The sequence below is a fragment of the Pleurodeles waltl genome, chromosome 5, assembly GCF_031143425.1.
Source record: "Pleurodeles waltl isolate 20211129_DDA chromosome 5, aPleWal1.hap1.20221129, whole genome shotgun sequence".
NCBI lineage: Eukaryota > Metazoa > Chordata > Amphibia > Caudata > Salamandridae > Pleurodeles > Pleurodeles waltl.
This window is the reverse complement of record NC_090444.1, coordinates 1,764,581,838-1,764,604,571: the sequence shown is the minus strand read 5'-3', so window position 1 is coordinate 1,764,604,571 and position 22,734 is coordinate 1,764,581,838. Positions and strand designations below refer to the sequence as shown.

Here is a 22,734-nt window from a genome sequence, read left to right as displayed (position 1 = left end):
AGATCCCCTACTTTGTGGCAGCTATCGCCCTATCTCCCTCTTGAACGTAGATGTCAAACTACTAGCCAGCATCCTAGCAGCACGCCTATGTAAAGTGATACCGTCCTTGATCCACAACACTCAGGTGGGAGTTGTACCGGGTAGCACCTCCAGAAATCATATTCGCATCCTATGTCATACACTACTCGAATCACTACACCTACCAGAGGAAGCCCTGGCCCTATCCCTCGAGGTGGAGAAAGCATTCGATCGTATCGAATGGCCCTACCTATTTACCACCATGAAACACTTAGGCCTCGGAGACCAATTTATCTCCAAAGTTCAATTACTGTATGACCACCCCAAGGCACAAGTTAACTGCGGGGGCTTTCTGTCAGTCCCATTCCCCATCGGAAGAGGCACCCGACAGGGCTGCCCCCTTTCACCGCTCTTATTTCTACTAGCAATGGAACCTCTGGCAGCAACTATATGGAATTCCCAACAGATAAAAGGTATCCCTCTACTAGGGGGCTCCTCCAAAATGTACCTATAAGCAGACGATATCCAATTAACCCTGTCCGACCTGGAAAGATCGTTGCCATCACTGCTCTCTATCATAGAGGGCTTCGCGCCCCTATCCGGATACCGGGTAAACTGGGACAAGAGCGAATCGCTGCCTCAATCTCACGTAACAACGAGGGCCGCAATCCATGGCCTCCCTTCAAATGGACCCCGACTCGCCTTAAATATCTAGGAACGTATATCAAACGAGGCCTGGAACGCATGGTCAGGGACAACCTTGACCTTCTTATTTCCCGGATGAAAAAGAACTTCGCCAAGTGGTCACTACTTGGCTTATCCATGTGGGGCAGGACACAGGCGGTCAGGATGGTTACCCTGACGCGCTTCACATATGTACTAGGTATGCTCCCTTTGCAGGTACCTCTCTCCCTCCTCTGAATGATCGATACCTCAATAAGGTCTTTCATCTGGGGCACTACACGCCCAAGACTGAATCCTGCAACAATATTGGCACAACGACCCTATGGAGGATTAGCTCTACCCTCAGTAGAACAATATTCTTTAGCCCTACAACTATCGCAACTAGCCTACACACTACCAGGTACCCCGGACGCCCCACAATGGGTAACTACGGAGAATCTCCTGCGGGGACAGCACGCAGAGCTAGGAGGGATATACACTGATTATCCCCATTCGTCCAACCCTATCCTCACGGCCACAAAGGCAGCATGGCGCAGAGTTCACCGCCTATTGGGCATACATCCTTCCTACATGCCCAGGCCCCTATGGCAGGAAATAAATGCATAATAATAGGAGGAAACATCCTTAAGTGGCCCCAATGGAGCACTGCAGGAAACCACAATATATCCCAAATAGTGGATGGCGATCGCCTTCGAACCTTTGACTCCCTACGGGAAGAATTCGGCATCCACAATAATCAAGAGTGGCAATATATACAGCTTAAGCACTTCATGTGCAGGGCCCTAGGAACTCCCCCGTGGACGATCAAGACTTCACCCATTGTCAATTACCTGCAGATGTGGGGTCGACACAGAGGTGTTATGGCCGGCCTATATGCAGAGATAACAAACCACCTAAAGTGGCAAGAACGACTAGAGATAGCCTACACTGAAGAAGAGTGGCCGGACATAATTGAGGCACTTGATAGGGGGGTCCGCAAGGCCCGTCTGAAATTCTGTCTATTCAAAATCCTCCAAGATTGGTATTGGACCCCCATAAAACTCTTCAAGACAGGCCTGATGCCACACGCGAAGTGCTGGCGATGCGCAGACCTCCACTGTGACCTACTTCATATTCTATGCCACTGCCCGATGATACAACCCTTATGGGACACCGTGCGCCATACACTTGCGGACTCCATACTGATACCAAACCCGACACCGCCATCACTCATTCTTCTACATGATATGCGCCCGTACCCCTACCTATCACGACCCCACAAACGGCTGCTCCATACGGCAATTGCCACAGCCAAAATCTGCATACTCCGACACTGGAGGTCTAGCATCGCCCCAACGCCAGCAGAATGGATGATAGCCATGTTTCAAACTGCCACTCATGAGCGCGCAATCTACAACCTACAGGACCAAGCGGCTCTATTCACGGAAATCTGGAGCCCCTTCCTGACAGGATCATGAGGCAGCTGGTAGAATGTTAGTGGACAGCAGTCGATATTCCAGGACCCCCTCCTTCTTCCTCCCTCCCCCTCCCTGTCTTTCTATCCCTTTCCTCTATTCCCTAGACTATCTGCTTTGGAAAGCAACCCTCATCCCGGTCCGTTTAACTACGCACTAGACGACTTACTCCCTTCCATCCCACCCGATCAGTGCCTGAACATCTAATGCAATTAGAAAGGTTTTGACCCCTTACACATTTAAACCTATGTCCACACAGATATCCCTCTGCTCACTCCCCCCCAGCATTATCCTTCCCCACGCACAGGAACCAATACTCCATATTAAAACTATCTAGACATACATATCATTTTACACAACACTACACGATAACCCACACCGGACAGGGAATAACCGGAACACTTAATAATCTCGAAATATGACCCTAAGGCTCCCCTCCCCTCCCGTCACCCCATCTAATTCTCCCTTTCCCCCTTTTTTCCACCCTACCTCCCTCTCCCCTACTCCCCTTTCCCCTGGTTACTCTTTCTCCTATTCCCCACCCTCTCTCCCTATCCATTCCCCAACCTCCTACCCATTACCCTATCACTTACTACTCAGAATATCCATTAGATTGTACACACCCATATACTCATTGTGAAATTATTTGTTGTAAAGTGGAGCTTTGAAGCTATGTTTATGTATAGCCTGTACCGCCCTATACTCTTCCTTAATAAAAAATGTAATAAAAAAAATAAAAAAAACAGGTGTTCTGTTCATTCAGAAGGTGAATGAGCAATAAAGATGCCTATAAATCTTGTTTTTATCTTGTCACAATTGCTTAGTGTTCAGAGACAGAGGTCAATGCCAGTTTATGTCTTCTTACAAATTACTGCTTATTTTGTCCTGGAGATGGTGCTTTTTCCTTCTCTGACTGCAAAGTGAAAGGATTTTGTAAAGTCTACTATGCAATCGTTGTGAAATGAAAGGCTGTAAGATGTCAGTTATTTTTCTAACAATATTTAAATGACTTCCAAAATAACAGATTCCAAAACATATCAGCAATTAGGAAATCACATTTTTGTAATTAAGAAGTGTGATGGAAACAGATTTTAATAGCATTAAAAGAAATCAGAACACTTTACTTGGTGATGTGCAAATGATAAATATTTGCAGAAACCTTAAATCTGAACACTGTTTGTACTATATACAGTTGTATCAGTAAACCTGCTCGCCAGTGGGAAACCTAGTGGCCCTGTCAATGAAAAATGTGCCGACTATAAATGACAGTGTGTTACCACATCACTTAGTTTTATATTTAGTAAAAGTGAGCGTTTTAAAACATGAACTGAGAAACATTCCTGTCCTCGTTCTGATGATAATTGTGCTAGAATAGTAAGAGGCAAGTCAGGGGTCATGTGTACCCTATTTTTACACGGAGAAAAGGTTTAGTCTATTAAATCAAACAAAGGTTTTTGGTACAGCAGACACACTGAACACACATATTCAAAGGTGCTCTCATATAAAGAAAAAAGTGGCTTGGTGAAATAAAATATTTGCCCATAATCAAAATCTGAGGCCACTGTATGGTTCCCAAGCATTACAGTTAGGTCCAGAAATTATATAAGTCACTAGACCTGCAGGTCTAGTGTTATTTCTGATTATCTGAGGCCTGTGTTCCCCACAAATATCATCAAGAATGTTTTCTCTGCTAAGTTATTATTTATATTTTTCTATCTGAAGATGGACAATTTTAGTGTTGTGTTTCATAATCAGACGTGACATTCAAGCGTATAAATATATCTTTGCAGATTCATGGAGTGTTTTATTTTAATTGTAATGTAAAAGCAATCTCACCTCCTGAGGCTTGTATTGGTAGTTCTTTGTTTGTAGTGCAGGGACAGGGGCAAACTATTTTCTATTATTTTGGTTCTGTTGGGTAATTTGTAATCCTTTTCTCCAGGGTTTTTAAGCAATATCAATAGTTGTCTGCTGGTAAGGTTCCACTGCTCAACTGCCGGTCATCACCTGGATATTTCCCCACGTCTCTGCACCGGTTTTAGTTTTGTTCTTTGAATCTGTAGGGATGCCATGTCTGTACTAGACATCCTGGTCGTGTTTTATGTTGTTTGTGTTATTTCTAAGCAGGTGTCTGTTTAACCAGGCCTCACCAGGGATAGGAATAATGTGAATCCGTATCTATTTTATTTACCGAGGGATGGGTTTGTTGAAGTCTATTTTAATCTCTGCCATATGCACTTGTTAGTGTCTGGATCATAGATTGCACAGATCTAAGAACTGGCAATTTCACTTTGGTCAAATAACTATCTTACTGAAAAGGTTTCTGTCTTTGAGATTATTTGATACTTCACCGCCATCTATAATATAATCTTTGTTTTTACACAAAACAAAACAGACAAGTACTACCCTGGTTAAACTTGTGGTCTGAACTTTTTATAACTATGGTCATCCTTGAGTAATCTTAACCATATATAGATAGAATAACATTTAAATTATAATCACATAAAATTAATTCAAGCAGCTACATCATTAATGTTATGTGAACGCTGTTGTACTGTTTTTCATGAAGAATAAAATGTACAAAAAAACAAACAAAAAAAACAACAACAAAAAAACACCACCACCACAAGAAGTAATAAAACACTTTTCTTCCAACATAAGACCCATCATGTGAGGAAATTTCCAGCAGCATTGATAAACCCCTGACATTTTGAGCAGCCTAAATAACTACTTACATTGCAAGGTGCCTTCGGAACACTGAAATAATAAATATTTTGGAAAACAAAAACATGCCCAAAAAACACAAAGTAACTGGAAGAGCAAGAAACCACTTTACAATTACTGTTTACTTAATGAAAAACAAAATAAATTATTAACACTCACCACCTGGATAAGAAACTCTACTGGAAAACCACCTATTGTTTCACTGTCTGAAGAAGAAGTTGGAAGTTTCCATGGAGACTGCCCTAACAAAGGGTCACTGTCCTACACAAGAAGAAAGCAAGACTTATACAACTTTTTCCTGTGTTCAGTCCAAGCAATATTCTTAGATTCTCTATAAGGGCACAGTAAAAGCAAGCGCTGTACATGCCCATCAATTTTGAAATTTGTATAGTGAAATGTTTTTCTTAAGCTTCATTAAAGGACACAGAAGAGTATATACGCTTCAGCTGTTGCGGAATAACCCACAAAGAACAGGTACACCATTAGCACAAAACTTTCCTAACACAAGTAGACACAAAATAGGCAACAACAGTTGACGATCTCCCATGGAAAACGAAAAAAGTATCCTGCAGTCACAGGCAGTATAAGGGGTTTATTTGCAATAAACGTTTCGCTCGCATTAAAATGGACAGTAACCACGGCCTTATCCCAACCAGGTACCCTATGACCAAAAGATGGAAAGGTTACTTATTTGTAATCCTAGTTCTTTACCATGAGCATGACCTCTGAAATTCTTAAAGGTAGAATATTGTCACACATAAGCGAGAACCTGGAACACAACTAAGATTTTTTTTTAATGTTTTCCAATTACCCAAATAAACAGAAAATATTCCAAATAAGTCTTGCTTTGTTTTAAGACAAACAATTTGCTATACGCACTATATTTATCTGAAAACACCACTCTGAAAAAAAGAGGGAAATAATGAAAAAAGAAAGCAAGAATGGCGACCTAATTAAAAGACTACACACATTCCAAAAAAAAGAAAATGCTGGCCCAATAGGAATCTCGGAAGCTACATCATACCAACATACCCAGCAGAAGACTGAGAATTTTGGGTAGTCACCTATATTCTGATAACTGTTCAAAATCGGTCATCCAAAATGTGGGGAAATGTGTGGAGATCTCACAAATTCAGAGGAAAATATACATGGTCAAGAACTAGAAATACAAGCAAATTTTCCTTTTTCACCACTTTTCTTCTTAATACTGAGTTACCATGGAACGCCATGTACAGTTCAACAGTACACAGAGCAAAAATGCCATTGGCCATTTTCGCAGATGCAATAGCTAGTGAAAAGGCAACTTTCCAAAAAAGATGCAAGTCCACTTTGTGCTCAGAGTCAAAAGAGAATTTAATTCCCACGGCGGAAAAGGTCTTCTAACTGGAGGGAACACCTTAAGAAAATTCTTAATTACTAGAATAGTGAAGATCCTTGAGAAGGGGTCTTAAAGATAAGCGGTGATGACAAACCACTACTTTGTAACGGAAGAAAATTATAATCTAGCAAGATATGGCAATACTGCCTCTTCCTGGCACATTGTTGGGTACACGTTCCCGCTGATACATCAGACGCAGGACCTGTTCCATTCAACACATACCAAGACTTTGTGCAAGGGTATTTTGCCTCACTCACGGCCATGAGGTCATTCTACAACATCAGGTTGCCGAAGTACAAGACCTCAAGAGACAGTCAGACAAGTGAAGCACAACGTATTCCACAATGAAAGACAGGGAAGACTACCACCATGACATCCCTGGTCTTTACCCTGCATCCTTATTCTCACCAGTTTATACATCTTATAACCATTCTTTGTTTCTCTTCTTATTGTTCTAACACTTCAAGCCTACATCACGGCTATGTGATTGAGACTTATGTAGGCTCACTGATGTGTGGCAACTGCCCGTTTCAATTTGTCTACATGAAAAGTCTTTGCTGCAGAGGAGCCTGGACACTGACTGAAAGGGTGTTTTGTTAACTGTATACTTGCACGCTTGTTGCGTTAGAACCCTGGTAAAGAAAACAGTTGATTGGCATCTGTATTACCATATTAAAATAAATTTGAAAAAAACTAAATCGGTTAGCTAAAAAAAAAAAATTAAAACAAATAAGTTCAGTCCTGGAAGGCTGAGGTGGGCAGGCATCCCAGAAAGCAGATATGGCATGATTAGCAGTCAAGTGGAACATCTGGAAAACAGTCATCACTGACAGGCCAATCCATGCCAGAGTTTCATCTTCGCGATGCTGAAACTGAACTTGGTGATCACACTAATGAGAAGAGGTGTCTGAGAAAAGCACAGAGAAATCCTGTTGAACTATATTAACATCAAAAGAGCATTACACAAAGATTATAGTCTGGAAATTTGGAGCCACAATAAGGGCATTCCATGTTTTCTTCTGTACCAAAAAGGTCTATTTCTAGATCACCCTAGCAAAAGCAGATGTCTACCACAACTTCGTTATTTAAAACCCCTTCAGCTCAGTTCCACTGCCTTTGTATTCTGCACCCATGTTAGGGGAACAGAGGTCAGGCAAATGCATCAATGACAATAGTATGAGCTTTTAGAGAGTGCACCCTAAACCCAGTCCCTCAATGTTTGTTCAAGAAGAATATGGTGGATAGGTTATCCATCTGCTGCAGAAGAGGTCCAGTGTTGATCCCTGACAGGAAGTTACCTCAGAGCCCGGTGAACTGCTCACAATACCAATCTGTTGGTGTAAAAGCCTTTTTCCCCAGGCGAGCACAACCCATGTGTTGTGACAGAAGAGTTGAGCTCCTCAGAACTGACAGAGTAGTCTTCCAATGTCTGAGTAGGTGCCAGGGGGCAAAATATAATTCCTATCAGGAGATTCGTCCTTCTGCACCATAAATGAAGTGACTACAAAACGTCTGAAGCCTACTGAACTTAGTTATCCCGATTGCATCATTTCGCTGATCCTCTAAAAACTCCACTAGAATATGCTAAAAAAGAGATGGGTATAATGCTTGAATTAATCTCAGCCACTAGTAATTACTCTGGGGGTGCATCACATGCCATCATTATTTTACACACCATCTCATCTCAGTTTGGAACCAGCCATATGCAGAACAGTTTTGATCCTGCTCCAATAGGGAAGTTGAACCTAAACTGTCCGGCCAGGCTCTGCCAGAACCGGAACGCAAGCAACTCCAGACAGGATTGGTGCACTTCAGCTGGGTGTAGCTTGGTTCCAGTGGCACAGTGAGCACAGCACCCATGTCTGGACATATCCCTCACACTTAGGACGTCCTATACATATACAGTCTTGCTTCTCAGACAAGTGAGATTCATGAAGCAATAGAACCCAGAAGGAGACAGTCATCCAGAGTTTATTTCATTTCTGGCAGATAGGTATAAATCCCTCCTGAGAAAGCGCCACTTTTATTTTTTTCTGTGTCTAGTACTGCACCAAAGTAATGGATACTCTGTTCTGGAGTCAGTGTCAATTTCTTTGATGGCCCAACTTAAAAAACAAGTCTATTGAAGCTTTGGGACGAAAACTGGTTATTTAAAAGAGTAGTGGGAACAAAAAGTGGGAAAAGAATTGAATGAGAAACAACTGTTACAATTTCTGAAAAGTGTAGTTGATAGCTAGAAATTCCAGATTTAAACATACAAAAAGCAATTAGATTCACCACAGTGATCTAATTTCAAACCGGATTGACCAAATGTACCTGTGTGCATCAAATAGGTGCTTAGATGTGCCACTGTGGAGGGAGGCTTTGTACATATGGTACGGCACTGTGCAGTGATCTCACACTAAAAGGAGAAACTGCTAATACGCCTGACTGAGTTGACTGACTCACTCATATTGAGAGACATCTTAACAGGTTTACAAGGTGGTAATGACTAGATCGCAGAAAACCAAAGCTGTGCATACATTTATAGATTTAGTGATAATATTAGAAAATAAATGTCAGTGCACTGAAAGGCAACATCAATACCAATGATTTGTGACTGACTGAATGATGTTAGAAAATGGGCATAAGCAGAAATAGCTATGAACCCGGGTCCTCATAGTGGGGAAGGACAGATTACTAGTTACACAATGTAAGATGTCTAGCTGGAGAAGACGGATGTGAAATCAAATACCCAACCCCGCCAAACAGGTTGCAATACTATGACAGATGTATGCATGCTGCGTATGCCGATTCTAAAGACACTGATTGCTCCCATTACTTAATCATGCTATGTTATTACTAGTGACATATTGCAACCCATAAGCAATGCCTAACTGGAATGTTCAATCAGGTTGCAAAATGTCTTTTTTTTTCGTAGGTTCCTTTTGTTTCTTGGACTCCATATTGATGGTAGAATTGTATTGAGCATAAGAACTACTATGAAACTTGATACATAAATGTGTGAAATAGGTTTGGTATTTCACTATGCTATAAAATTGTGTGATAATTTAATGTTGACCTGCGTTAAAAACTTAATAAAAATCTATTGACAAAAGTCTATTGAAGTTTAAAGAAACGTTTGACGAAAAAATGCTTTCCTCACCCACTCGTCTAAATAAGGGTACTTATATAAAAAACCCTTTGAGTGCAGAAAGGACTCAACCATTGCCACAACTTTCAAAAAAGCTACAGGAGCTGACCTTGCATGTATGTTTAAGAATGTTGGCAAATAAACAGTTGGTTGCCACCTGTATTGCCACAATGAAATCAACCCAAAAAAATATCAGTGTAAAAAAAAAAAAAAGTCTTAAAGCCTTTGATGAGAATATGCTTTTACCAGCACATTGTCTAAGGGTACATATATAACCCTTTCATATGCAAGAAGGGCAAAACCATCGCCAGGGCCTTCAAAAAACACTACAGAAACTGACTTTAGCCAAAACGGTAATATAACACTTTGCACAGCTAATGAATCTTTCCACCCTTGAAACACAGGAAATGTCTTTGTTTGGCACAAATGGGAACAAAAACATTGAGAAAGCACAAACCCAGTTTTCTTTCTGTAGACAAGGGAAGATTTAATGGAGAGTCAACCTCCTAAATGTTGCCCTTTTTGGGCATAAGTTCCCTCTTTTCAGGGTTATAATAGGACAAAATTTCTGCTTGCAATCGTTAATCATGAAGGAACAAAAATAGACAACTGTGTTCTGTTGCTGTTTGGCACCAGGTTCTATTGCGTTCTTTCCAGCAGCAATTACGTTTCCTGAACCAGCCAGACTAGAAAAGCAGGACTCACCCTCTTACGCTGAATATGGGGAGGTTACCAATTTTGTGCATTATCTAGCAGCCACACCTTTCTTTTCTAATTACCTGCTAAGCAAAGAGATAGTTGGGAATACTCCCTTTCATATGGGTGCTTAATGATGGGAGCAGACCATGAGAGACTTCTTTGCCAAAGCCATTCCTATGGCTGCGGAAGGCTGATGATTTGACTCTTCTCCACAAGTTGACTTTTGCAACTGAAAAGTCTATTGCAGATGTGATTAATTCTGAATCTATAATTTCCAGCTAGGTGTGCCTATGCGCATGTTATTTTCCAATGACATGCACATGAGGAAGCAAGTTTTTATTTATTTATTTTCAACAGAGCTGAAGGCCTCTGCCTCCATTTTCGTCTTTTGGGTTTCCTTGGCAGTCTGTGGACCAAACTAAGATAAGCCATAGAAAGGAAGCTCTAACTTCTTTTGCCGAGCATGCACTGCAAGCAGATACGTCAGACCTAAGGTGAATGCCTGATAGAGATATGATTGCAGCAGTGGCTTGATAAATTCATACCCTGCGACAGCCCAATCAAAATATCGGAAGTGATCAACTATTTCTAAACGATTTCAAGGAAATCTTCCATTTTCTTTCTTGTGAGAAACTCCAGAAACTGGATTAAAGATTCCCTAACAGACCCACTGAAACTACTTAGAACAGCATAACAATAGTCGGCTGCGACAATGCCAGTAGGCGTGTTGCAAATCTTCTTGCTTAGACATTTCAGATTTTGCTCTCTGTTCCGTAGGTAACAGGCACAACATTGTATTGCTTTATTGCTGCTGCTTCCACCAGAGAATCAGCCAGTGCCATCTACTGTAGAATCTTTGGATCCAAATCAGATTTGTTTTTCTTCAGCCACCTCTCCACTGGACTTACAGGGAAACACTTTGCAAGAGTGTTCAGCTTCAGCTCCAATCGTTTTTCGTGCCGAGGCTTTGGCTACGTTGTTTCATAAATAGTAAACACTTTTCATCAGATTTATTTATTTATTTATTTTTTAAACACGACCAACGATGTCAAATGAAAACAGAAAAACCAAAACAAAATTCTCTGTTTTCAGCCAAAAACTACTTTGCAGAAAGTAGAGTTTTGTCCAGAGCCTTCCTTTCAGAGCAAAAAACAGACCGACAATCACCTTGCTGGGCAAGACGGGATAGTGAACATCCAACATTGCTAAAGCAGCGGGACCTTTTTTTCCCCGTGTGTATTCTTTTTACTAGGAGATATTAATCCTGCTTTTTTTTTTTAATTAGTTGACTCTTTCAGAGGTGTGTTTCAGTCTAATATATGGTGAGAACAAAAGTGGGTATTAAGAAAAACAGCCACAAATGTTTCCTATTTCTGTTCATTTCAATAACCAGAAAACAAACAAAATCTTGCAAATTTGTGTTCCAGCACCTCAATATATGCAGATCTATTCTAACTTTTATGAACAGCAGAACGATTTCTCTGGTGAACAAGTAAATGTTACTTACTTTTAAACCTAACACTGCAACATTGGTATCTTCACTGAAATCATAAATGTAGAATATTCACACGTCCCCTCAGGAATCACAGAAAATTGAACTTCCAAAAATCATCATACGTACATTTGTATGTGTAAGAAGTAATAAGCTGTCATTTCTCTAATGCAGGGATCACCTCCACCTTCACAGGCAACTTTATTTCTGAATTCTTTCTTTTCAAGTCACAAATACATAAGACAGTATTACAACACCATACCGTGAAGACAAACATGCCGACTAGACTAGCATCTGCAAATTGAAGTATATGAAGGAAAACAGGTAGCCAGATACGCTGAATGACTACAAAGGGAAAATACAGTTCCTTTGAGAAACCAGCGGCTTCCTTCTCCCTGCATGCTCTGTACTGGCAGTTGATTCTCTGTCTGAGTTCCTTTTGAGGAAACATGCTAAATTTGCCAACAGTATTAGGATGTATTCACCATTTAAAATAACAGATTGGGAAAGAGTAAGGGTGAGCAACTGACTTAATTGGAGATTCCCATGATGCAGAAAAATATTTATAAGTAACATTTCTTTCTCTATTGTAGGATCTTCAATGGTAGTCACAGAATGGCAAGTTAATTCTGAAAAAACCTGTAGTTGAATGGCAACACAAAAGTGAAAGGTGGTCAGTAACGACCCAGAATTCATACACATACTCCTAAGGAGGGGTTAACTACTACTCTATCTGCTCTAGAAACTTGTTCTTGATGTTTGGTAGGAGTTTTTCAAACTCCTACTATCACCTAATTTTACTCTTTCCGGGGCCCTTATTTACCGTCCTCCTGGCCCCGCGGGTCTTTGGGCATCGACCCTTCCTAACCTTATTGCTCCCCTTTTATTAGAAACCACTAATTTTTTGATCTTAGGTGACCTGAACTTACATTTTAATGATACATCTTGCACTACGAGCGCTACTCTTTTAGCGAACTTAGCGGCACTAAATGTTGTTCTACATAATTCAGACCCCACGCATAAGGCAGGACATTTATTAGACCCTATTTTTTCCAATCTTGCTACTATTTCATGTAAACAAGCCACTCCCATTCCATGGTCTGATCATTTCCTGGTGGAATTCACGATTGTACTAAAGCAGGGTCCGACTTCCTTCGCACCCCTCGCCAAATCCAGAACTTACAGAAACTGGAAAAAGTTAGATATTAATATTCTGAACCCTACACTGAAAGAAACCTTACCATCGATCACGAGTATAAGTGATGACGGGGTTATCCTTGATTGGCTTACCTCTGCCATTAATGTATGTCTTCCTCTATCAAATAAAATGAATAAACAGGGCTACCAGCATCCTCCCGCCCCCTGGTTTTCAGAAATACTCAAAATGGAAAAAACAAATTGCAAGAACTTGGAAAGGAAATGGCGAAGAAACTATGATCCAGACAAGAAATCTACTTACAAACTAGCCCTTCTTAATTATCACCGTTTGTGTAACACCGCGCGCGCCGAATATGCCACCAAGATGGTTTTACAATCTCAGAATTGCCCCAAAGTGCTGTTTGAAGTAGTAAAAGAACTCTCTGGTGATTCCCGCTTATCCAAACCTCCTGACCTTGATTCTAAAAATTGCAATGATCTGGCAACTTTCTTTGTGGATAAAATTGACCAAATTTATTCTGAATTCCACAATTACTCTAATCATCCCAGCACCAGTATTAAACCCCAATCTATTCACTTTTTACCTTCTTCTATTACTCAAGAAACGACCCAAGTTATTAACATTAACCTACTTAATGAATGGCTCCCCATGGATTCTGCCTCTTTTTTTAATATCCTCTCAAGCATTAAGTCTGGCTCTCCGCTTGACCCTATCCCCACTACGGTACTCCAAAAGCTAGATCCCCTCATACTTCTCTCCATCATGCAGTTCCTTAACATGTCACTTATGGAAGCTTTTGTTCCTGCAAGGTGGAAGCACGCAATGGTTCTTCCTTTACTAAAGAAAATCAACTCTGATCCTGCAATTTTCTCTAACTTCCGCCCAATTTCTCTTCTCCCTTTTTTTTCCAAAATTTTGGAAAAACACGTTAATCTTCAACTGACTCAGTTTGTTGAAACCAGTAACATCCTTCATCCTTCTCAATCTGGTTTTCGTGCCGGCTATTCAACTGAGGCGACTTTACTGGGTGTGACTGAAAATATCCGCCAACAAATTGACAAAGGAGAAACAGTAGCTCTTATCCTTATGGACTTAAGCGCAGCTTTTGATACTGTATCTCACTCCTCTCTCCTAAAAACTCTTAACATCAAGGGCATTGGCGGAAAAGCCCTCTCGTGGTTGTCCAGCTTTTTATCCAACAGGACTTTTCAGGTTTTCTCCCATACAGCTTCCTCCCTGACTCACGCATCCCCTTTTGGAGTCCCTCAGGGCTCCATTCTCAGTCCACTTCTTTTCAATATATATGTCAGTCCTTTAGCGAGTATTGCAGAACAAGCTGGTCTAACTATCTATTCCTATGCTGATGACACTCAACTTATTTTTTCACTCTCTCCCAAAGAAACCTCCAACCTTCCCTCTTTGCAAATAGGATTATCTAAGATAGCCAATTGGATGCACTTCAATAAACTCAAACTTAATGGAGGAAAGACAGAAATCCTCATATTTGGAAACAATAAATCACTCTGGGGCCCCCAACATTGGCCTTCTGAGATGGGTGTCCCCCCAATCCCTTCTCTCTCTGCACGTAATCTGGGCATCATTATTGATGACCAGTTGACTATGAAACAACAGGTGTCCAAAGTAGCTTCTACCTGCTTTGCTATCCTGAAGTGGCTTCGTAAAATTCTCTGGATGCTTCCTGTGGCTGCCCAAAGAACCGTTGTCCAAGCGCTGGTTATTTCTAGACTGGACTACGGAAACGTGCTCTATCTGGGTGCGAATAAAGAAGTACTACATAAACTTCAAGTTGTTCAGAACTCTGCGGCCAGGCTTCTTTGCCAACTTCCAGAATTGCCTCTGCTTCTGGTGCACTTCGTGAATTACATTGGCTGAGAATTGAGAATCGCACCAAATTCAAAGCCCTATGCTATATGCATAGAATTAATATGGGCCTAGCTCCCAACTGCCTTAAAACCTTGGTCCAACATTACCGGCCCTCTCGTTCACTTCGATCTTCCAATCAACAAAAATTCCAGGTGCCCAGAATCAGACTTGCCAAAATGGGGGGACGTTCTTTTGCCTTTCTAGCTCCCTCTCTTTGGAATTCTCTTCCCTCCTACTTGCGTCATGAAAGGGTGTTCACTAGATTTCGTAAGGAGCTTAAGACATGGCTCTTTAACCAGTAACTGTCCTAGTGGATTTCCTGATCTGGCCTTGTCTTGCATTGTCTTAAGCGCCGGGAAACCTCCGGGTAGCTGTGCGCCATATAAATTCAATAAATAAAATAAATATGGACATTTGTTCATGTAACTGCCCTAAATGAATTTATATCCAATACAATAACATTTTTTAGCCAAGCTGCAGGGGCTGATTTTCCTCATGTGGAATATGTTTAGGTTTGCCAGCTGAAAATATAGGAACATAGAAGAAACTATCCATTGGAAGATGGATTGCTTCGATGTGGATGAACGAGGAGAGAAAGACTCCTACTGTTTTTAGTTTTGCCCACTTAAATAAAATGTAAGACTTCTGTTGCATCCAAAGAACAAAGACATCTTTTTGCTTGAGTGGAAGGATTACTAAAGATAACTGGTAATGATCTAGTCTAATTAGTATGAAAATCAGATAACTTTGGGTGTGTCCTAATGATTATTCTGTTCTGATTAAAAAGAACATTTAAGGTTCCACTGCAAGGAGAGCTTGAAGCCCAATAACTGACAAAGAGGTAATGGCAACTAGAAAAGTTAATAACTAGGTTTCGTATTGCGATTGTACTTTATATATAGGCTCAGAAGGAAGAGACATCAACTCTAAGAGTATCAGACCAAGCTTCGATGAAGAAGGTTTCTATCTAGAAGGCTCCCTTTCTTAAAGCCTCCAGGAAGTTTTATGACTATAATCATCAAAGATGATAATTAGAAGGGGTATTCTGTACTGCTTAATCGCAGACAAGTGTGTCTATATTGTAGCAAATTATAATGTTGACTGCACCACATAAAGATATGCAACAATCACATTCTTTTGGCAGGGAGCAGATGGTGATCATGTAAACACCATAAACAGAACCTCTCCGATTTCAAGACATTGGTTGACCTCTCATTTAGCCTCCTTCACAATGGTCATACATTCTTGCATAAAAGTTAACTCTCTGTGAGGGGACGTCAGAGAGCTGTGCTCCAAGAAGGCTATGCTCTAGTGAGGCTCTTGGAGCTCGTAGCTATATCCATCACATTCTGGCTGCATTAAGAGTCAGCACTCAAACGCTAAGCAATCTGGACTCCGGCTCAACTACAGTTCAGAAAAAGCACTCATTGACGCCACAGATGACAAGTGCATGATCCTTGACAGTGAAGACCTTGCAGCCCCCATTCTCCTAGACCTTTCTGCAGAATTTGACTGTCTCACACACCATCACAAATCAACATCAGGCACATGTACAGTGCTGGCAGCCAAGGACCCGCTGTTCACTGGATCCATGCTTTCTTTACAGGTAAAACCCAAGCTGTCAGCCCAACACCTTGCTCCACAGAAGCCCGCAAACTGATAAGCGGCATGCCTCAAGATTCATCTATCAGTCCCGTGCTCTTTAATTCATACATGATCTTTCCAGCCAACATCATCCGCGCATTCAATATTAATATCCTCCCCTATGCCAACAATTCACAACTCATATGCTCCTTTTTCACAAGGCCGCCAAAACAAGAAATTAGTTTATAACCTGCATTACCGATGTCGTAAACTGGATGAAAACTTCTGTCTCATATGCCAACACCGACAAAACAGAAGAAGTGATCTTCGTCAAGCACGCCATGCCGTGGGACTCAAACTAGTCCTCGGACTGAACTCTGAGCCACACCCTCACCGAGTACCGATGCCAGTAACCTGAGAAAAACCATAAACAGCAAACTGGACTTGACCGCACAAGTCAACTCAGTCATTGCATCCTGATTCCACAACCTGAAGATGCAGAGGAAGATCTTCAAATGTCTATGGGACACCCTTGACGTAGGAATCACTAGGTAACTCACTAGAAAACTACAAACTATCCAGATCCTTGCAGCCAGGATCATCATCAACCTCCTACACAGAACTCACATCACAGCGCATCTCCTTGAGCTCTTCTGGCTCCTGACACACATTTAAGTTATTACGCGATTTAGGCCCCATCTATCTGAACAGTCGCAACTCCTTCCACCGAGCACCCAGACACCGCCACTGGCTGGCTGAGTTCTGACTCACACTAGGAACCTCTGAATTATCACAGACAGCAAACTGTCAAAGCTGTCACTGCATCCCCCTATCACACCCTCAAGATGCTGAGGAAAATGTCTCACAAGCAGATAAAACACCACTCACGCCCTAGTCAACAGCAAGTTGGACTACAGAAACACCCTCTGCAACAAGTTCACCAAGAAACTCGCCAAAAAACTAAAACCACCAAGAACTCGGCAGCCAGACTCATCTTCAACCTCCTACACAGAAAAAAACATCACGCTACTGCTCCACACACAGAACAGGCTAATTTCAAACTCCTCACACAGACAACTAAGGCCCCACCTACTTGAATAATCTCATCTCCTTCCATCAACCATCAACACATCTCCGCTCTGCAGCACACGTACTCGCACATCCCATGCATACAAGCTTTCTCTTACATCACCCCCAAAGTTGTGAACTACTTCAGACTCCACATCAGAGCATCTTCCTCTCTTTTTGAATTCCTCAAGTTCTGTACTTACAATAAACTAACATAACCTAGGCACGCACACCTGCTCAGCATCAGGATACCCCCACACTTCACAAATACATAAAGCATAACAACTAAGGGCAGAAGGATGAAACATCATATAAACAACTGGGACCTGGCAGGGACGCTGAGGCAACAGACAGCTTGCTCGGTCGCAGTGCGCTGAGCTAGGCCTGAAGTGTACTTCCAGAGATACAGACTCCTGTGGCCTGCCCCAGCCTGAGAAGTAAATAGCATGGAATCAAGGAAGTCAAGGCTGGCTGGCTGGCAGGGAAAGCACTTGAGACAAATAGCTTGCACCAGAAGACAAAAGCCCAAACATAGAGCACTCTGAGAACAGGAGGTGCAGGGAAGGGCCTAGAGGGCAATGACGAGTGAGACTGCTGTTAAGATCATCAAATGTGGAGTCAAATATGCTGCGTGCAAGGTCATCATGGCACTTGGAGGAAGACAGACATGAAAGTCCACTAAAGAATGAGAATATTATTGTTAAAGTCATGGCCTGAGACAAATGATAAATATATTAATCACCAGGGACTGTGTCCCTGGCTTTCTTAACTATGACCACTTCTACATGGGGAAGGAATCAATTCAATATATTGTTGACTGCCATGTGATGCAGAACTGATGTGAGATATTAGATAATAAAGATCGATTTGACAGGAAACACTTATTTAGCACAATACCAATACTTCTGAAAATCTGAGATGAGCTGGTTTAACCATAGCAGTTTCACTTATATAAACCACCTGAATTGCACATGCGTACGAGATATGTGTGTGTGTATATATATATATAAAAATTTAAATAAATAATACAACTATGTTTGAGTCGTTATTAATAAAAACATAAGACCAACCTTCTGCAAAACAAGAACAATGGTGTGAGCCAGCGTAATTTTCGCTATTGCATACATGTAATAATGTCACGAGCAGAAACAGATGAAAATCTATGCTGAGCTGTCAGTAATGTTCTGCTCATGCCCTAGTGAGCAAGGAAATGGTTAGTTCAGAAAGGACGGGACCATCTGTTGCTCTGCCAACATATCATCTGCACAATGAAATACCCTGGCACTACAATGAGCAAAGGCAACAAAAACTAGTCAAACCAAGATTAAATTCCAGAAGAAACACCAGAAGCAGGAATAGGGACCGTTTAATGGGGACTGTAAAACAGTAAGCGATACAAACACGGCTGAAGATGTGAAAGTTAAAGCTTACTAATAAACATGCAGAAGAGCCGCACTGCCATAGACAATAAACATCGGCCCATAGTGCCCCAGATGGTCCAAATGAAGGAGAGGTTGGATAAGTGACACGTATGAACATGACAGAGTAACATGTTTCAGATATCTAAGACGACTCATCGGCCAAGAGCAAAAAACTTCAAAAAGAAAAACTATTAGAGAAAAGTAAATCGAAAAATGGAAACCTTGAGGCCTGCTCACAGAGGAATACCATCTTATACTGGGAGCCATAAAGACACGTTCAACTGTAAAGATGGAGGTATTAATTAAACATCGGCTCACAAAACATTTTGAAAGAATACAATATTAATCTATCTGTGGTATAATACTTGCACAGATCACTGGCACTAAGCGATCAACAGGCAACACAAAGGGTCCATAGTTGTGCATCTTCTGAATTACAGAGCTATAAATTACCCATCTGGCCAGGAAAAAACAAGCTCTAACATACCAATATCCGTTATCTCACATATCAAGATGGCTGTACAGGAGGCTCAGCGAGGTTTTGCCCATATCAAGAAAACATAAAAAATACAATATTCAATATTCCATGGTAATACTTAGCCAGCCTATGGATAGTCACACAAGGAAAACCACATCTCTTCACTGATACCAGGCAAGTAGTCAATTTCTTAAAAAATACTGAATGACATAACTCACGAAAGGCAAAATTAGCACTAAAACCTCATCAGACATAGGAATTGTGATCAAGCACTTTATCCAGGAAGTTTTTTTTTTGGGTGGTGGTGGTGGGGTGGGTGGGTGGGTGGGGGCGGCAGGTTGAACTGTTAAATAATGAAGTACGCATATTGCAATGTTAGACAACGCTAAGGCGGATGCAAAGTCCATTGTTAATATATGTGAAAAGAAGCTCACTGATCACGTTCCCATATTTAAATGTTGCAGGGCGGTTCTCGGACACCCTCCCTCCCCGCACTCCCGAACCACTTTAAAAATGACAATTGAAAATAATCCAATAGGTGACTGCAAAAGTGTTGGCCTCTCTATCTCAAACGCCCATGCTACATTCTGTAACAGCTGCAGGGCAATTGTGTTAGGGTTAAGTGGTAAGGGGAAAAAGGTAAAACACTGGCATGTTCAGGGCTGGGGGAAGATTAAAGTTTATACAATGTCACAGAGATGTACTGATTGGTAATTTAAACTTTAAAAAAAAAAATAAGTGTCAAGTACGATTTCAGAAGCCAGGCTGCCAAAATCAATGACATCACATTGGGATGCTGTAACAGTCCATGCATCTTGGAAAGTAAATTTGGAAAGCATAGCACCTCCTCTCTCTACAGAGTTAAAGACTACTGAAGAAGCTCTGGAAACCACAATTTTCCTTGCTTTAGGGTATCTGAAGTTCAGGACTAATGAGACCAGTGGAAAAACATACAGAAATCTGACATTTCCACCAAAGGGGAATGAATTGTCAAGTGCACCTGGTTCCTACACGCTGGTAGTAAAGTTTGGACATTTTGCGATGTGGCAAACAGATCTACTTGAGGAAAACACTAGTCTGAGAAAATACCTTCTAGGACGTTGTCAGCGAGGAACCATTCATGGTTTCTTATTAAAAATATGATAAGAAATTCCGCTTGACAGTTTTGAATACCCAGCAGATGTACAGGTTTATCACTAAAAGCCAATTCCAAATAGTTTAAGCTTTGAAACTCTCTTGGAGTTAGTGCCTCCTTGTTTGTTGAGATAGTAGATTGTAATTGTTCTGTGCTGCCAGTCTGAATCAGGATCTTGTCCACTGCCGGAGAAAAAAATAGTTACTTGTAACCCTAGTTCTCCTCCTGAAAGGTCTTCAGTAGTATCATAAGATATATATATATATATATATACACACACACACACACACACACAAACACAAACACAAGGGCTATATTGGCCAATTTTCGGATACATACTTTAAAAAAACAAAGCAACTTTAAATAGAAACAAAGTCACTAGAATTACTTCATGACTAGAAAACTCTTTGACAACCGTTGCCAAAGGAAGGGTGGGAGAAAGTAGGGACACTGTAGCCCCAAAAGGTTGAACCCTGAAAGGTTGTGGAAACAAACTGTGCTCCCCCTTTAAGGAATAGCATTCCACCAATACCCCATCATGCCTTTAGCCAGCAGTTAGCCATTTATTTTTCCCCGGAGATGAAGGATCATGGTAGAACTGAAGAAAATTTAATTTGCCCTTTCTCCTGGGAGGAATGAGGAATGCCTATGAGTATAATGAAGAGTCCCCTGGAGGAGAATGCAAATTAAAGGTGTTAGAAACCCCGGTCTCTAGTTGGCAGGGTTATGCACCCTGTCCAAGTAGGGACCACAGTTCTAATCAGGGCAGGTCACAACACAAACTAAATTATCCTGTGCTCACCCACGGGTAGCTTGGCACAGAGCAGGCAAGACTAACATAGAAACGAGATCAGAAAAAGGGAGGGAGGCAGGCAGGCAGAAAGTTGGGGGAAGACCACCTTAAAGCAATCAGGTTGCTCCGTAAATAGATCTTTATTATCATTCATAGGCATGGAATAGTATGCCCATCCATTACAAAGGCAAAGAAAAATATTCAAAAAGGGAAAGCTATTATAGAACTTAAACAAAAAGATTTTGCACTGAAAGTATGTACAGACATCTATGTGGCCACCTTACAGATGACTGCAACACAATGTTTCGCAACAATGCTGCAGTAGCAGCTCTTCTTGAGGAGTGGGCTCTGGATCTACCTGACAAAGATTTGTTAGCATTACTGAAGCAAAGAAGGATACAGTCCACCTAGAGAGGGGGCTGTTGTGACTTGGTTAATGCTATTCTTATTGGACCATAGTTAGACAGATGGTCAGTTTGTCTTTGATTGTTTCTGAATAGAACTTAAAACCCTTTCTGACGTCCAGTGAATGTAAAGCTCTAATACTGGTGAAGGAGGATTCTGAAGCAATCAAAGAAATTATCTGAATAATATGAAAATTAGATACCGAGGCGGATAGGAAACTCGAATGAGTTTTCGTCTGTACTTCATCCTTATGGAAACCATGTATGGGTCTTACAACAGACAAACTGGACCATAAGGTGGAAGTTATGGCCACTAGAAAAACTGTCTCAGGAAATATGTTGACAAGAAGCATTATGATTAGGCTCAAACAGGGTGTATTAATTTAGATAAAACCACAATCATTTACTTATGGAGGAGAAGGCCTCCTTAAGGTAGAATAAACTTTTTTAAGACCATCTAAAAGGTTTTTAACAGGTATTTTGAAAAAATAGATGTGAAGGGTTTGTTCTGGAAGCAGTAATGGCTACTAAGTATAACTTTATAGAAGACAACTGCACCCCAGACTGCCAAATTAAGAAAGTATGAAATTACACCTTCTTCCTGACACCTGGCAAGATTAAAGTGCTGTTATTGGCAACACAATGAATAACCTGTTCCACTTAAAGATGTTCTTGTGTCTGGCTTCAATTGAGACCCTCATGCAATCTTCTGAAAGGTCTAAATGATTATATTACAAGAGTGTTGAAGCAAGCTGCAAAATTCAGTTATGGAAGATTGGGGTGCAGGATGTGGCCCCTGTCTTAAATAAGAGATCACTTCTGGGTGGTGGTCTGTTGTGTAGTTGTTCCAATATGTGTAGAAAGTCTGTGCCCTATCACTACTGTAGCCACTTTTGAACAATTATCATCTTTGCTTTTTTCCATCTCCAGCTGAATAGGCACAGTTAGACTCAGTGGGATTGGAGGAAATGTGGAGACAATCTTCTCAAAATAGTAGATCAAAAAGGAGCCCCCATCATTCCTGGATGATAGAACCTATATGTGTAATTTTGGCTTTTTTGTTGTCTGCATTCACAAATAAGTGGATAATTGGAAATCCCCTTTGCAAAAGATATCATACAGAACTTCGTTGTTTAGTACACTTTCGTGAATCTCTTCTACTGATCTGCTGAGAGAATTTGTTTCTGTATTGTTGATACCTGGCAGATGAAGGTTTCTTGCAATCA

The 22,734-nt window shown here is 41.1% G+C and overlaps 1 protein-coding gene across 2 annotated transcripts in view; it reads right to left on the bottom strand.

The window, feature by feature from the left end:
* Positions 1-22,734, bottom strand: part of LIN9 (lin-9 DREAM MuvB core complex component) — a 328,489-nt gene that overhangs the window by 146,809 nt on the left and 158,946 nt on the right. Inside the window, exon 10 of one of the 2 annotated variants that reach the window (XM_069236171.1) lies at positions 5,040-5,141. The exons of the other annotated variant lie outside the window; for it this stretch is intronic. Coding sequence (XP_069092272.1) covers positions 5,040-5,141 — 102 coding nt within the window. The remainder of the gene's footprint in view (positions 1-5,039; positions 5,142-22,734) is intronic. 2 annotated transcript variants of the gene reach the window in all.